The 15,409-nt window shown below is 32.3% G+C and overlaps 2 protein-coding genes across 2 annotated transcripts; one reads left to right on the plus strand and one right to left on the minus strand.

Moving 5' to 3' along the window:
• Positions 1–6,151: 6,151 nt before the first annotated feature.
• On the minus strand, positions 6,152–7,217 carry LOC131651208 (uncharacterized). The gene is made up of 2 exons (XM_058920876.1): positions 6,932–7,217; positions 6,152–6,774 (listed from the first exon to the last, which is right to left on the minus strand). Exons 1-2 carry the CDS (start codon positions 7,215–7,217, stop codon positions 6,152–6,154), a joined length of 909 nt encoding a protein of 302 aa, XP_058776859.1.
• Positions 7,218–11,375: 4,158 nt separating this feature from the next.
• LOC131653750 (uncharacterized) lies at positions 11,376–15,272 on the plus strand. The gene is made up of 6 exons (XM_058924025.1): positions 11,376–12,108; positions 12,217–12,425; positions 12,792–13,011; positions 13,680–13,765; positions 13,896–13,987; positions 14,555–15,272. Exons 1-6 carry the CDS (start codon positions 12,019–12,021, stop codon positions 14,797–14,799), a joined length of 942 nt encoding a protein of 313 aa, XP_058780008.1. The 5' UTR covers positions 11,376–12,018; the 3' UTR covers positions 14,800–15,272.
• The last annotated feature ends 137 nt before the right edge of the window (positions 15,273–15,409 follow it).

Consider the following 15,409-nt stretch of genomic DNA (forward strand, 5'->3'; position numbering starts at 1 on the left):
AAAAAAAATTGGTTAAGGTTTCATAGGTTCGTAAGGTGTGTGGTGTTGTGACTGGTTTTGACAATTCTAATGGAAAAGAAGAAAGTTCTTCTCTTTAGGTTCATCTTAGAAGTATTGTGTGGAAGCCTACAGACAAGGTGGGAGTTCTTCTCAATCTTTGAACACACCAAAGCTCAAGATACTAGTAGGATCAAGTAAAAATTGTTGCAGAACATAGACTTAGGATAAGGTTGTTGGGGCTGGAAGACTAAAGATGATTTCTCGCGAAGATCTCAAAAAGAGTTCACTTTGTAGATCGTGTACAAGCCAAAATGTTAATTTGGATATTTTGGTTGTACTAAACTCATGTAATTTTTTCACAAATATTATTGGAAGACCAACAAATTTTCAACGGGCAACCATTTGAGACTACAATAGGTACAAAGCAAGGAAAAACAAGTCGAACTAGTAAAAATATATGTGTATACTTCTCTCTCTCTCTCTCTCCCTCTCTCTCTCTCTCTCTCTCTCCTTTTTAGTTTCGTAGACATTGCGTGTTAGGTTGTTCTTTTGTGCTTTCTAAAATTGCATGCTATTAGGATTTCTTGTGGTAGTGATTTAATTGTAAAAGCGTACGTTTTGTTAGAATTGGAACTTTGATTTTATTTGGTTAAAGATTAAAACTGAAAATTGTGATTGTAGAATCCACACAGTGTTGGTGTTGTAAAATCACATTTCTCGTGTAATTTTGTCAATCATTCAATACAACTCATTATTTGTATATTTGGTTAAATTTGTATTTCAATCTTGATTGTGTTATGAATTGTTTAAGTCATTACGTGACAATTCCAATCTATAAGTATAATTGCTCTATTTGCTCTATTTTTTAACCAAGACGACATTTGATAACCAATTAGTGTACTTTAGTTTAGAGACGGGATTAGTATAGAATAACCCTTAAATCGTGTTTTATGTGGCATCAACCTTTTCGGGGGATTTCCATAATCTCCTCAAAGCCATATATCTGATGGATGGATCAACATTCAATTGATGATAAGTCAAACATGGGTCAATACAAGACATTTCATCTAGAAAAATTACGAACAAGTATGCATTGGCTTTGAGGAGCTTAATGATGTTTATCTTCACTAGGGCTGGTAGATCAAATCCTATCTTTAACACTATGATTGGATTCCCATCAAGTTGCATGACTTTAAATTCTCCATCTGGAATCAATCCAGGGTTTTCTACTTTTCCTCGACTGAGAGGTTGCACTCGTCACTTGTTGCTAAATCGTCTGTGTGCGCATTGAAATATGTGGTATTAACACTAGATCAGTAGATGCTCTCTTGTAGAAGAATGGTTGTCATTAGATATCTTAGTAACATCTCATATATTTAGTGTGCTTTCGATAAGTTGGCATGGATAGTAACTGGTTCATCATAAATGTTATGGTATTTTATCTTTAGGTGGACGGTCAAAACATCTAGGTCGAGTGTTGTGAAGAAAAGTCTTCCAAGAATGTAGTTGTACACGTTTACATCACTTTCTTTTCACACTCGATAGTTCTATTATATCCCATTGACAAGTCACATAATTGTCGAACACCTGAAGATCCATGCTTTTGTAAGGTGATATTATTCATTTGTTTAGCCTTTAGCTTCTCGAAAAGACAGACGTACATGATGTCACAAAATTCCTTTGTTCATCTGGATTTTTGGCGCTATGTGATTTTCTATTATGGCAGTTATCACCAACAGAAGCACTTTGTTGGGGACTCCATCTACCCTTTCTTTATCTCAAAATTCTATGATTGGTCTCTTATCCTTCAGATCTTATTTATTTGTTTGCAATTTTTAGGCACATCTCTTTGTCGATATCTTGGTTGGCTCCTTCAGGCTAGGCTATAGTTATTGAGGATATGATGAAGTGTGGTACCAAGATGGAGGTTGAAACCGACCCGATGATTCTGGTTGCAAGGTCATATGTTATCATTGTCGATTGAAGGAATTGGCGGTAAAATGGTGCAACGATAAATCTAATGAGTCGATGTGGAGTTTCATGAGATTCAGAAAAAGATTCCCACATACAACGTCACTATTCCAGTGAGGAACAAAATATTTGTGACATGTAAACATAGAACTCTTTCGAATCAATGGTGTGGGCCTCTGATGCGGTGGAACATGGTGTACCTACAAAGTTAGGCGCATAAACTTAAATGTAACTTTGTAAGAACGATCAATTAGTACATGTCATAACGCATAAAAGAGTCTTTATATGAAGATTTTCAGCGCTTCCGCTTGACCTAATACAAAAAGCGGGAGACCGTCTGATAAATCCAAAAATCAATAATGAATATATGATTCCGTTCTAATGTGTGATCCTCTAAAACTGATCTATCAATTTGTCACTCATTGCAAGAATATTCTAAATTGAGTTATCGTATTTGGGCCGGTCTTATACGGTAGGGTTGTTTGCCCGGCCCATAACACTACCATAAACCCGTTGATGAAAGTGAATAAAAACCACGTGATATTGTAACAAATTCTGCCATAACCACACATAATAAAAGACTGACTGTTCAAACAAGAGGGCCCCCACACAATATTTTTTTCAATTTCATCAACTTTGTTTGTTTATGGCATTTTCTTTCCCTTCCCTAACATTTGTTTTTTTATATTCTCACAAAATTTACAAGTTGGAATTGTACAACCAAGTCACAAATACAAATATGATCTATTCCGATTTACTAAATATAAGAGACACTTACATCAATAAAAATTAATATTTTCAGCTTAATTCAAAACTTTAAGTAAATAATTTAATTTTTATCAATTCAATTTTTTTCCTTTATTTATCATCAAAGAGTGTAATAAATTAATAATCTCATTTCTTTAATAGTTTTCGTGTATGCCCATACATCTTATCTATCTGCCATACCATGAATGCAATGCCGTGCTGGCTAATCCAGAGACTCATCATTTGCGTTTTAAGACCATGTCAAAACTATGGCTTGCTTGTACATGCTGTACCGTGCTTATTTTTCATCTCTCTTTCTCTATTCAAACGTACGTTAGGTTTAAGCTTAAGCTTATTTTTATTCAAGGGTACAACACAAAACAATGGTACAACAAGTGTTAATATATGAATTACTTGCTGTTACGTTTACGCGGTTTCACCAACTTCCATTCATCTATATCACTTTATGTAAACGGTGTACAAAAATTTAAGTTTACTTTTTCTTTTGTTTTACAGAAAAGGACGAAGCATTTACTGTGTAAAAAAATTTACACACTTTCGACTAATGACGATCACATGGCTGTCTTTGAGGGTGTGCAAAACGACCTACAGCATAAGGCCTCACACTTTTTCATGTTTAAGCTAGGACAAAAAAGGCCTCAAATTATATATTTCATTACTAATTTATGCTTAAATAGGGGCCACTGAATTTTTTTTCAAAATTCAACTAAGATAACTTCAACTTCTTACACTGGAACTCTCAAAAATTTGAGACGGCTCTAGACGATCATGTATTCTCTTAAGTTAGATTAAAATTTTTTAATTAATTATATGACATGAGAGATTATTATATTTTTATTGGATGATAGAATAAAACATTTTTATACCTTTATTGTATCTCGATTAAAACATTTGTTTTAAATAAAAATATTACTAACATTAATTTTGCAACAAACTTTAAAATTAAATATCTTAGTTGTGAAACTAGTATCAATCTAATACTATTTGAATTCAGCAAAAATTAATATAAATTTAAATTAGAAAAATTAACCTCTTCGTTAGCTTTATGGTTAATTTTATGGTAATATTTTTCTATTATAAATTTATAACCTGTGTTGAGCATAGGTTTTTCAGTTAGTGCTTGTTGAATTTTTTTAATAAAATGAGTGGCAAACACGAGAGGACATTGATAATTGAAATGTGAAAGGGAATATAGAAAGATACTATAAAAAATGTACATAATTGTATTCATGATTTAATAATATTATATTTAGTAATTACAATTAACTAAATTAATTAGCATATTATACAGGTCTATTTTAGTGCTATAATAATCTTAAAAAAAATATACACACCAAATATTAGAGTATAATTTTTTTGGAATAGCTACATAATTGACTATAATGAGACCGACATCACCAAATCATTTTCAAATCAAAACATACAAAGTCATTTATATACATATAAGATTTTGATGAGATTGTGATGTATTACTATTTTAATTATAAATAGTGATTACCAATAATATTAACAGGACTTTACGATTTTATAACCGACACTTAATTATAAAGCTTTTCATGATATGTAAATTAATAACTTGGTAGTCACATAAAACTTTCGTTGAGGTTAACGGGTGAAGAAAGAGTCCAACATTTTACTTTAAAAATGGAGGACTTAAGTGTTTTATTGAAGTCTACATTTGCACTTTTCTTTTTTTTATTAGAAAAGAATCTACTATATTTTTATTTTTAATATGAGAAATAAAAATCCCCTTTATTTTCTCTAAGAAAGATATATAAGTTGTTAATTTTAAATCTATGAACGAAGCCAACAAAATTTAAAAATGATAGCGACGGGGTTGTGGTTTGACAACAAACCTCGTTCTATAATCAAAGTTATTATTATTATATACACTAAAAATAACAAACAAACATATTATATTGCATATATATTAAGAGAAAATAGAAGATGTATATTGCTATATATTATTAAGAGAAAATAGAAGATGTCCCAAAAAAAAAGAGAAGATATATCTACCGTTTAAAATAATTTTATATTATCAATTAATGAAGTATTTCATCAAATTATTTATATATTTTAAAATTATTTAAATAATATAGTAGTGTTGATTTTTTATTAAAAGACAGTATAAAATTATTTTATATTATTAATATATATAATCGTTAAATTTTGTCGTTTACAATGATAGGAGGTTTTAAAATTAAAATTTTGATACATATTTTAACCATTTATAAATATTCTTATTAGCAAGCTCATCTTAATATGACCAAGTAAATAGCCTATAAGATGATTTCTCAATCTACTCCATGGGCTTGTTACGCATCACCGATTTGACCAAAATATCTTCGTGTTTCTGTAGATGCATCTCCGAAAGCACCCCCTTTTTTGTTTTAACGTTGTTTTGTTCCGTAGATGCACATACGGTAGACTTTCGTAGATGCACATACGAAACTAAACAAAATCAGAAAATCAACATTTCTAACAATAACACTTTCATTCATTCATTAAAATCAATATTGATTAAAAGATACATCAAAATTTATAACAAAAAATTAAAAAAACTAAGAGAACTAAGAAACTACAACAATTAAAACAATGTCATCTGATCCATGCATCATTAGAACGAAATCAATGTCGCCTTCCATTTCATCCCACCAACGTTCCTTTTCTCCGGTCACAGAAGAGGTCCTTGTTCTAAGCCTCTGGATCCTTCTGATGACTTCGTCGGGTTTGTACTCCCCCTCTAAAAAAGACACCAGAGTCCTCTTGAGTTGGTCAAAGGAACGTATGTTCCAAAACTTAACCGGCATGGGAGGTTTGACGGAAGAGAAAATAACATGCCCATCCCTTTTGCGATAAACCGGTTCAGGATCGGGACGCTTGGATGATGTTCGCTGCGCTGAACAAGGCCTTTAGTGAGCCATTTTTGTGTTTGTGTTTAGGGTTTGTGTTTGTGTTTGTGTTTGTGTTTGTGTGTAATAATTCAACCCTAGAAACCCCAAATTTATAGAAGCCTTTGGTGATTATAGACCACACAATTTCTGTCTTAGAATGTTCCGTAGATATATCCACGGAAGGGTCATAGATTTCTTCCTTCTGTAGATGCATCTACGGTAAACACCCATAATTTTCAATATCAGACCCTTCCGTAGATACATCTATGGAAGTTTCCATGTTAGTTTTTTTAACAGAACAAAAGGCAGTAGCAGCAGTTATAGAGTCACAAAACATAAACACTTTGAAACACATAGACACAAACACATAAACACAAAAAAGGATTATATTGCAATGTTATAAAGTGCATATGTTACATTTTGAAACTAGATAAATACATCAAAAGAACTGTCGCCGGCTAAATCTGTTGGAGGTTCTAATCTTGACTTTTTGGCATTTGATTCCTTTTCGATGTTGTTCAACCTTTCGAATCGTGCATCATATCCACAAAACGATTCGGCCACGTATCGACAGCTTCGGTATGATGAAGTGCCCATTTCGGTGACGTATGTGGTATGGAGCATCCAGTTTCAAGTAAACTTGCACAAAATGTTTTGATTTTGCGAGCCATCAACACACATAATACAATCACCAAAATTTGTAGGAGGTGCGGTGCGGAGCGGAAAAAGGTTTTCGAAAAACCATATCGTGTCAAGTCAATGCATACCATGTCATATGCGCATGCAATAAGATGTCCCATTTCCATGAATCTCATCCATTTTGACATTGGTGCGTAAGCGCCCAACCAAGGAACAAGAGCTTCATTGACCGATTCAAATTTGGTTTCGTCTCCAAATACCCACGTGTACGAGTCTTTATGGTTCATCAACTCTTCGAGAAGTTCAAGACGGACAAGCTTATGGTCATCATTTTCCTTACCAAGCAAAGCTGATACGGCCCGGAATCCGCAATTACCGTCCCCAACCATATTGACGATCCGATCGATGTATTTGTGCATAAAAACCGACATCTCGTCGATGAATGGAATATTTGGAGCAATATGCACCTCTTCGATTGATGAATTTTTGGAGCAATATGTACCTCTTCAATTGATGGAATTTTGTGTCAATAGTTGTCGGAGTCGAAACTTTCGGAGCAATAGGTGTAAAAGGCGGTTTGCTAATGTGAGCTCCTTTGTTTGAACTTTTTTGAGATTTAGGAGTAGGTGAGTCGGGAAAGAGTTTGTCGACGTGCTCACAATATGAAGGATCCCGTGTAGTCGAGTTGTCATTCGACGTAAACTTCACTTTCTTCGGAGCACCCTTTGTTTTAACCGGTTGAGACGGCGGTTTCATGTCGGTTGTTTCTGGAAAGCCAATCTTCCGCAATTGTTCTTTGATGTATAGTTTCATGTTGTCATCGGCCTTCGAAAACCTGTCTTGTATCGCCTCCAATTTGGAAGTAATAGAGATACTTGATTCTTCTTTGATGCAACCATCATCATCAAAACTAAGTCTCTTCCAATGAAGAGTGACTTCATCCATTCTTATTGGCTCACCATTTTAGCAATAAAACAAGCACGTGGGAGACCATACGGGGTAGTAATAGTGCAACCACACTTTGCGCTATCGCCACCAAAAGTTTCACCGCGTTTGGCCTCGTGAAAGATATAATTCAATCCAGCCCGAGACATATTGCCGATCAATTGAGAGTAAAGGATGTTGTCCTTAAATCGATGCTCCCACACCGTAATGCTCCTACCGAATGAGGTTTGTATCTCGTTATGTTGGTTCGAAATCATGAGATTTATGGTGTCCCAACCTCGACAAAAATCACCCTTGATATTACACAACCAATTTTTTAAAGTAGCATGTGCCGACTCAACTCTATTGGTGGTTGTATTCCCAAGGTGTCGGATCTTATCAGTCCACGCACAAACAAATTTTTCATTCACTTTGTCAAGAATGGTGCTTTCAACGTATTTCAATAAATCGAGATATTTTCCCCATATTTTCCGAAATTGCAATACGGCATCAACATACAATTCTTTTGTCGACGAACTTGCAATACGAGCCCAAGCATCCATTATTCAGTCAACAATCACTCCGGGCTTCACCGGTTTCCCACCTTCGGTCTCTACATGTTTCGTCCCTATAGCGGGTTTAACCTTACTTCTCACATGATATGTGATATCGACAAAGTAATGCATCAGAAGAAGGAAATACCTTTGTAACCGCATTCATCAAAGCGGGGTCGGGTCCGTAACAATCGCCTTAGGCATCTCGACTTGTTTTTCAAAAGTGCGCGACACACCTCCAATGCCCATCTAAAATTATCTTCTTTTTCACACTCTAAAAAAGCAAAACAAACGGAAATGTCTTCTCGATGGATGTAACATCGACCATCTCAAATAATGGGAGTCGATACTTGTTGGTCTTGTAGGTAGAATCGAGGATGAGCACTGTCGGGAAAGTGTTGAACAACATTATCGAATCCGGATAAGTCCAAAAAATATCTCGGACCATAACCTTGTCAACGCAAGTTCTATAGCGCGACACGTATTTGTTAGCATCCAACATTTTCAAAAATTGTTGCATCTCACTCCTATCTCCCCAACTCGCCTTATTATTGCGGTATCGTTGATTATACACTTGTCTTATATTCGATACGTTGTCGGGTTCCTTCCTTTTCAATGTGGCAAGTATATTTTTCAGTTGGACAAGATTCAAGGACATGTCTCTAATAGATGTCTTCTCTTCCGGATTGAGCCGACAAACACTAGGATGACCTTGTAATTTTGCGCACAATTCATGGTTATGCAAACCACAAATAATAGAGCATATCCATTTCTTGCTAGCCAACATGTAACCGCGGATCTTAAATAGACACTCGCATTTTCTAGTACCCGTGTTGTCTCTTTTAAAATTTTTTAGAGGAAGATGGTATTTCCCGCTTCTTTCGCACATCATTGTTACAATTAGGTTTCTTCTTGCCGTACCATTATCCAATCTTCCTATTACCACACCAAAACCAAGGGTAGTTGCATTCCTACGAATCCATGTTAGCATACTTTCACGATCATCAAAGTCTTCCTTGCTACTAAAGTCACCTCCGACATCTACTGTCTTTGCGACAACCCCATCCACACTCGTACAAAAATCGACTAAATGAGCTAATTCTCTTGAAATATTGTCGGGGTGCACCATACCTATTTGAAAACAATTGCCAAAATAACACAGAATTACATAACTGCTGGAAAAAACAACTCAGTGATTGTTCCGTAGATGCACCTACGGAAGTGTTCATCTTCAACACGTTCTGTAGATGCATATACGGAAGCAGCATAATTTTTTTACAGAAATTTAGTTGCATAATGTGAACAATGTAGTGGTTGAAGATGGATATTTACTTGAAATTGAATCTTCTCTGGCTCCCTTTGATATGTTGCACCAAAAAATTGGAACTTTGGTGTAGAAAATGATATTGATGAAGTAGGGTTTTTTAGGGTGGTGAGAGTGAGTGTTGGAGAAGAAATGTGACAATGGTGGAGTGATCATACTGGTTCAAACTATATCAGATGCTTCTGTAGGTACATATACGAAATAGTATGACGCTAAGCCATTCCGTAGATGAACTTACGGAAGTATCCTTGAACTGAATTTATTTATATTTTTCCTCATATATATATAATAGTTTATTATACTTTTGTAGATATATCAACCGAACCAATCAAATTTTTCTGGCTTCATAGGATGCTTTCGGATGTGCATCTATCTACGGAAGCTGGAGGAAAAAATGAAAATTCCCACAGTGTATAAGAGATCTATGGAATGGATTGAAATATCATTGCCTATAAAACATCTTCATTTAAACTTATTTATATCAAGTTTATATCATATCTTTAACATTAAATGTATTTAAACTGAGTCTAAATTGTTAACGTATCTCTAATTGAGTATATATATATATATATATATATATATATATATATATATATATATATATATATATATATATATATATATATATATAGGGGACGACTCAAGTGAGAACACTTGGTTATTATGAGAAATGAGAAAAATGAATCACGACCATTAAATTTTGATTTTGTTGATTTTAATGGACTGGATTGGTTTCTCTTTCTATGTTAATTTAATATAAATACTAAGGATCATAGAAAGAGAAACCAATCCAGTCCATTAAAATCAACAAAATCAAAATTTAATGGTCGTGATTCATTGTTCTCATTTCTCATAATAACCAAGTGTTCTCACTTGAGTCGTCCCCATATATATATATATATATATATATATATATATATATATATATATATATATATATATATATATATATATATATATATATATATATATATATATATATATATATATAGAGAGAGAGAGAGAGAGAGAGAGAGAGGAGGGATCAAATTACACCCTAAGAGTTACACCACGAGTTACACTCGTTCAATAACTACATTTCGAATTAATATTTTTTAAATTCAACCGTTGGATTGAAACATAATATCATATAGATCATACCTATAAAGTTTGAGCTTAATCTATAATGATTTGCTATACGATCAAGATATCCAAAGATTAACGTCAAAATGAGCTTTCATATAACGTTAATTTTGATGTAATTCAATGACATAGTAAATCATTATAGATTAAGCTCAAACTTTATAGGTATGATCTATATGATATTATGTTTCAATCCAACGGTTGAATTTAAAAAATATTAATTCAAAATGTAGTTATTGAATGAGTGTAACTCGTGGTGTAACTCTTCGGGTGTAATTTGATCCCTCCTCATATATATATATATATATATATATATATATATATATATATATATATATATATATATATATATGGGGACGACTTAAGTGAGAACACTTGGTTATTATGAGAAATAAGAACAATGAATCACGACCATTAAATTTTGATTTTGTTGATTTTAATGGACTGGATGAGTTTCTCTTTTTATGATCCTTAATATCTATTTAAATCAACATAGAAAGAGAAACCAATCCAGTCCATTAAAATCAACAAAATCAAAATTTAATGGTCGTGATTCGTTGTTCTCATTTCTCATAATAACCAAGTGTTCTCACTTGAGTCGTCCCCTATATATATATATATATATATATATATATATATATATATATATATATATATATATATATATATATATATATATATATATATATATATATATATATATATATATATATATATATATATATATATATTTAATAATATATATTAAATTAATTGAAAAAACACATTTTAAAATTAATTTCACTATACTAACACTCCTCCTATTTTTTTATTATAAATATTTTTTATCATTATCCAAATATTAAAAAAATATAATTATTATATAAATATTATAATTAAAAAAAATTATAGTATTATTCTTTATTAATTAACAATAGAATGAAGATAAATTTAAAAAACAAAAAATTGTTAAAATATAATAAAAATAACTTTAATAATATATTGATATCATAAAACGATTTATATAATTTAATAAAAATATATTTAAAGTAACATATAATAATGGAAGAGTAAAAAAAAAAAAAGGTAGTATTTTATAGTTAGAAAGAAATAATAACATTTAATAATAAAAAAATAAAGAGAGATGAAAGTGATAAATGTTTGTATATAAATAATGTAATCTGGACACCATAATTTTCGCCGAGTATTCAATTCAATCCATAACTCCCCATCCTCTCTTCTTCTTCTCATCCCTTTCAATCACAAACAATATTCATACATTTTTCTTTTCACTTTTCTTCTCCATTTTCTCACCAAAATTCCCCTCCCTTTTCCGTTAATCACCCCCCACTTTTACCGCTTCCTTCAAACCTCAAATATCTCTCTGTCTCTATCTATCTCCCTTCCTTTCCGTTTCCATCTCTCAACAACAATCTAGTTTTTTTTTTTCCTTCAGTTTCAAGAAATTTTTGCTAGCTTTCAATTCACAACATTACCAAACCAAAAGCTAACAAAAAAAAAAACAGACAAAGTTATAAATAGATTATGACAATGAGATTTTACGGTTAATTAGCTGTTTTTTTTTTCATAGTCAAATAATAGAAACTGTTTTTACTTTTTCAACATATTTTCCATTTCAATTTCTCTTCTTTCTAACACTAGTTTCGTTTCCCAAATTAATCTTTACACCTTTTTTTTCTCTCCCTTTTCTGGGTTCTTGTTTTTCTCTGTTTTTTTTCTTCAGGGTTGGGAGAGAAGCTGAAAAAAACACACCCTCTTTTCCTCTTCCCTCCCTTCTCTCTCTCTCTTTCTCTCTCTATCTTCTCTTTCTCTCTCTAAAGTCATGATTTTCAATAAAGGCTCAATGCATTCTAACCTTGATTGCTTCGTTCGGTGTACAACACCGGTTGTTCAATCCCAGTTTCTACCTAAGGTATTGTCTTATTTTTGTTTTCGACGATTTTAATAATTTTATTTTTTTTGTTTAATGTTGTTGTCTTTTTTTTTTTTTTTTTAATGTTGTTTTTTTTTTTTGTTGAAGTCTGAGATTAAAAACCTGAACGGTTTGTGGCAACCGTGGGAAAGAGAAACAATGGAATATTTTACCTTAGGTGATTTATGGAGATGTTATGATGAATGGAGTGCTTATGGAGCTGGTGTTCCAATCACGTTAACTAGTGGAGAAACACTTGTTCAATACTATGTTCCTTATCTTTCTGCAATTCAGATTTTCACTAGCAACACTTTCAGGTAATTAATTCAGATTTGATCATTATTGTGTTGACATGATTTTGGGTTTTTTCATCTTGAATTTCAAATTCAACCATTGTTGCTTTCATTGGTGTTTTGGTGTCCCCTACATGTCTCTAACCATAGGACATTTTGAAAAATTCAAACCCCACTAGAGAAAGATAATATGTATTATGAATTTGGATATTGTTACTGTTTCTTAAGGTCAAACTTTCACACTAGCTACATAATTAATTCTATCAGGCCTTTAAATGCGTCCGACTTATCTTTACAAAACTGACTTGTTTAACGTTATCTGATGTTGACGTTAACTGACGGAAGATTTCAAAATTTATAAGTTCATGAAATTTGAAATGGGTATTTCAGGGAAGAGACGGAATCGGGTGATTGCGAGACGAGGGATTCATGCAGTGATTCTTACAGTGATGAGAGTGAATGTGATAAGTTATGGAGATGGGATGGAACTTCATCAGAAGAAGGATATGAACAAGATTGTCTTTGGCATTTGAATGATAGATTGGGTCATCTTTATTGTCAATATTTTGAAAGATCAAATCCTTATGGAAGAGTACCTCTAATGGATAAGGTGTGTAAAAATATTATCTTGTTATTCCTTACTTCATCTCTAGGCTCCATTTTATTTGGTATAGAAAGAAATCGCATTTTATTCGGTATAGAAAGAAATCGCAGAATTTGGATTTCATCCGATCACGATTTTTACTCATTCACGTAATCAATGAATCAATAACCATTAAATTGAGATAAGACAGTCATGATTTTAATGTAGATTTTAATTTATTTATTTTTAAATATAAAGATTGAACTTGAAATGTAAACCGTTGAATCTCAATCTAGATTGAATGTGTGAATATGAGGAAGTCGTGAAGGTAAGAAATCCTAATTCGGAAATTGGGACACTAACAAGTAACAATAACTTGGTGATATGGGCATCCTTAAAGAGATAAATTCCAACTTTTGACCTTTGAATAAGTAAAGACTCATTTTGTTTTGAACTTATGAGTGGAAATGGAAATTATTAAGCATATTCCTTTTTTCCCTTTATTTCATATCAATGTACTTGTCATGCGCTTATAGCATAAGTTCTTCTTCCACAACTTTTATCTAATTTGGATGGATGTTAGCAATTTTTTTACAAAAAGAACTTAAAATGCATCAATCATATAAATAAATGGTAATGTATAAAAGTATGGAGATTCCATTGTTGAATTTGTAGAATTATTTTATGAATTTCAGATATCTGGATTAGCCCAAAGATACCCAGGGTTGATGTCACTAAGAAGTGTGGATCTTTCACCAGCAAGTTGGATGGCTGTTGCTTGGTAACCAACTTTGTCTCATCCTATCCTATCCTTAGCTACTTATTTACTTCATCAACATAATTGATTCTCTCTATCTATGTACTTTTGTGGCAATTTTTTTTGTTAAGGAATATTCTGTTTTGTTTTTCAGGTACCCAATATATCATATTCCTATGGGAAGAACAATTAAAGATCTTTCCACATGCTTCCTTACTTACCACACACTTTCATCTTCATTTCAAGGTACTTATTTCCTATTTATTACATTTTTATATTATATTAAAGGGAAAATTTTGGCTATAGTATCATACTTTTACATAATTTTATGGGTTCGGATCATCCGTAGTCAGTCATAACTATGTGAGTTTATTCACTCAAATGTATCTTAATTATTTGATCAAGATTGAAAATTTTAGATAATAATTTCAATTTTATTTTTAAGAAATCAAAATCTATTTTAAAATTTAAACCGTTCGGTCTTAATATTTTTATTGGAAAATACACATACTAGTACTTATAATATTGATCCATCTCCAACTCAATTTTGATCGCTAGATTAATTCAACGGTTGAGAGTGTTAAACTTATTATTTTTTAATTAAATTCAACGATCAATTGAATCAAGCGAATGGAGATTCTCTAGTGATTGAAAAATTCCAGGTGCAGAGTGGACATTCTACTTGGAATTTTTCGATCATAAAAGATGATCTTTATTTTGACGAACCTAGCGTGATGAGACGATCCAACCATGTCACATTAATTACCACCTATTCTAATGTACTAGTTATTGAAAGATATTAATTTTGTGTAGGGATGGACCTTGATGATGATATTGAAGGTGGCCAAGAAAAGAAAAAGGAAGGAGAAAACATCTCATTGCCAGCCTTTGGATTAGCAACATACAAGATGCAAGGTGGAAATGTGTGGGCAGGAGGAAATCGTGGTCGGGACCAAGAAAGACTTGTGTCACTATTAAGTGTAGCAGACTCATGGTTAAAGCAACTAAGGGTTCAACATCATGACTTCAATTATTTCATGGGTATTCGACATGGCTAAAATTATCCACAAAAGGGATAAATTCCACTACTCAAAAAAAAAAAAATCCTCCTTTTCTTAGTTTTTTTTATTATTTGTCTATGCACTTTCTTGGACCATTAATTGCTCCTTTTTTTTTTGTCTTTAATTTATTGAAGGGGTGTGAGAAGAATATTAATGAGGATATGTATGTAATGTAATAGTAGTAGTAGTAGTAACCCTTGAGAGCATTTTAGGACCAACCTTGAAACCCCTTTAAATGTAAAGGGTGGTTGATGAATTGAGTTGTTTTAATAGATAGACTTTATACTAGTATGTTCTAAAAGGGAATTGGAGAGATGGGTATGGGAGTGAGGGAAGGAGGGGTCATGAGAGGGACACAAGTGAGAAACTATAGCCCTTTGAACTCCTTTGATATTGTATAGTATTAATGATTGTATTGTATTATTTAAAAAAAAATCAAAATACAAACATCTTATTAGATAGTGTATAAATTTGTTTTTTTATAAATTAAATATTCTTTATGCGTAACTGCTGAGATTAACTTTAATGAGTAACAATACTCGATCAATTTGTATATTATCTTTATGTTTACCTCACTTTGGATCATCTCCTTCATTTTTCTCTCCTT

The sequence above is a fragment of the Vicia villosa genome, linkage group LG2 (genome assembly GCF_029867415.1).
Source record: "Vicia villosa cultivar HV-30 ecotype Madison, WI linkage group LG2, Vvil1.0, whole genome shotgun sequence".
Classification (NCBI taxonomy): Eukaryota; Viridiplantae; Streptophyta; class Magnoliopsida; order Fabales; family Fabaceae; genus Vicia; species Vicia villosa.

Bases quoted from the DNA above. Each gene is read 5' to 3' on its own strand.
- LOC131651208 (XM_058920876.1), bottom strand. From the start codon at position 7,217: ATGGATGAAGTCACTCTTCATTGGAAGAGACTTAGTTTTGATGATGAT. The intron at 6,775-6,931 runs GTGAGCACGTCG...TCAATTGAAGAG, and splicing joins TACACGGGATCCTTCATATT to GTACATATTGCTCCAAAAAT.
- LOC131653750 (XM_058924025.1), top strand. From the start codon at position 12,019: ATGATTTTCAATAAAGGCTCAATGCATTCTAACCTTGATTGCTTCGTT. The intron at 12,426-12,791 runs GTAATTAATTCA...TGGGTATTTCAG, and splicing joins TTCACTAGCAACACTTTCAG to GGAAGAGACGGAATCGGGTG. The intron at 13,766-13,895 runs GTAACCAACTTT...TTTGTTTTTCAG, and splicing joins AGTTGGATGGCTGTTGCTTG to GTACCCAATATATCATATTC.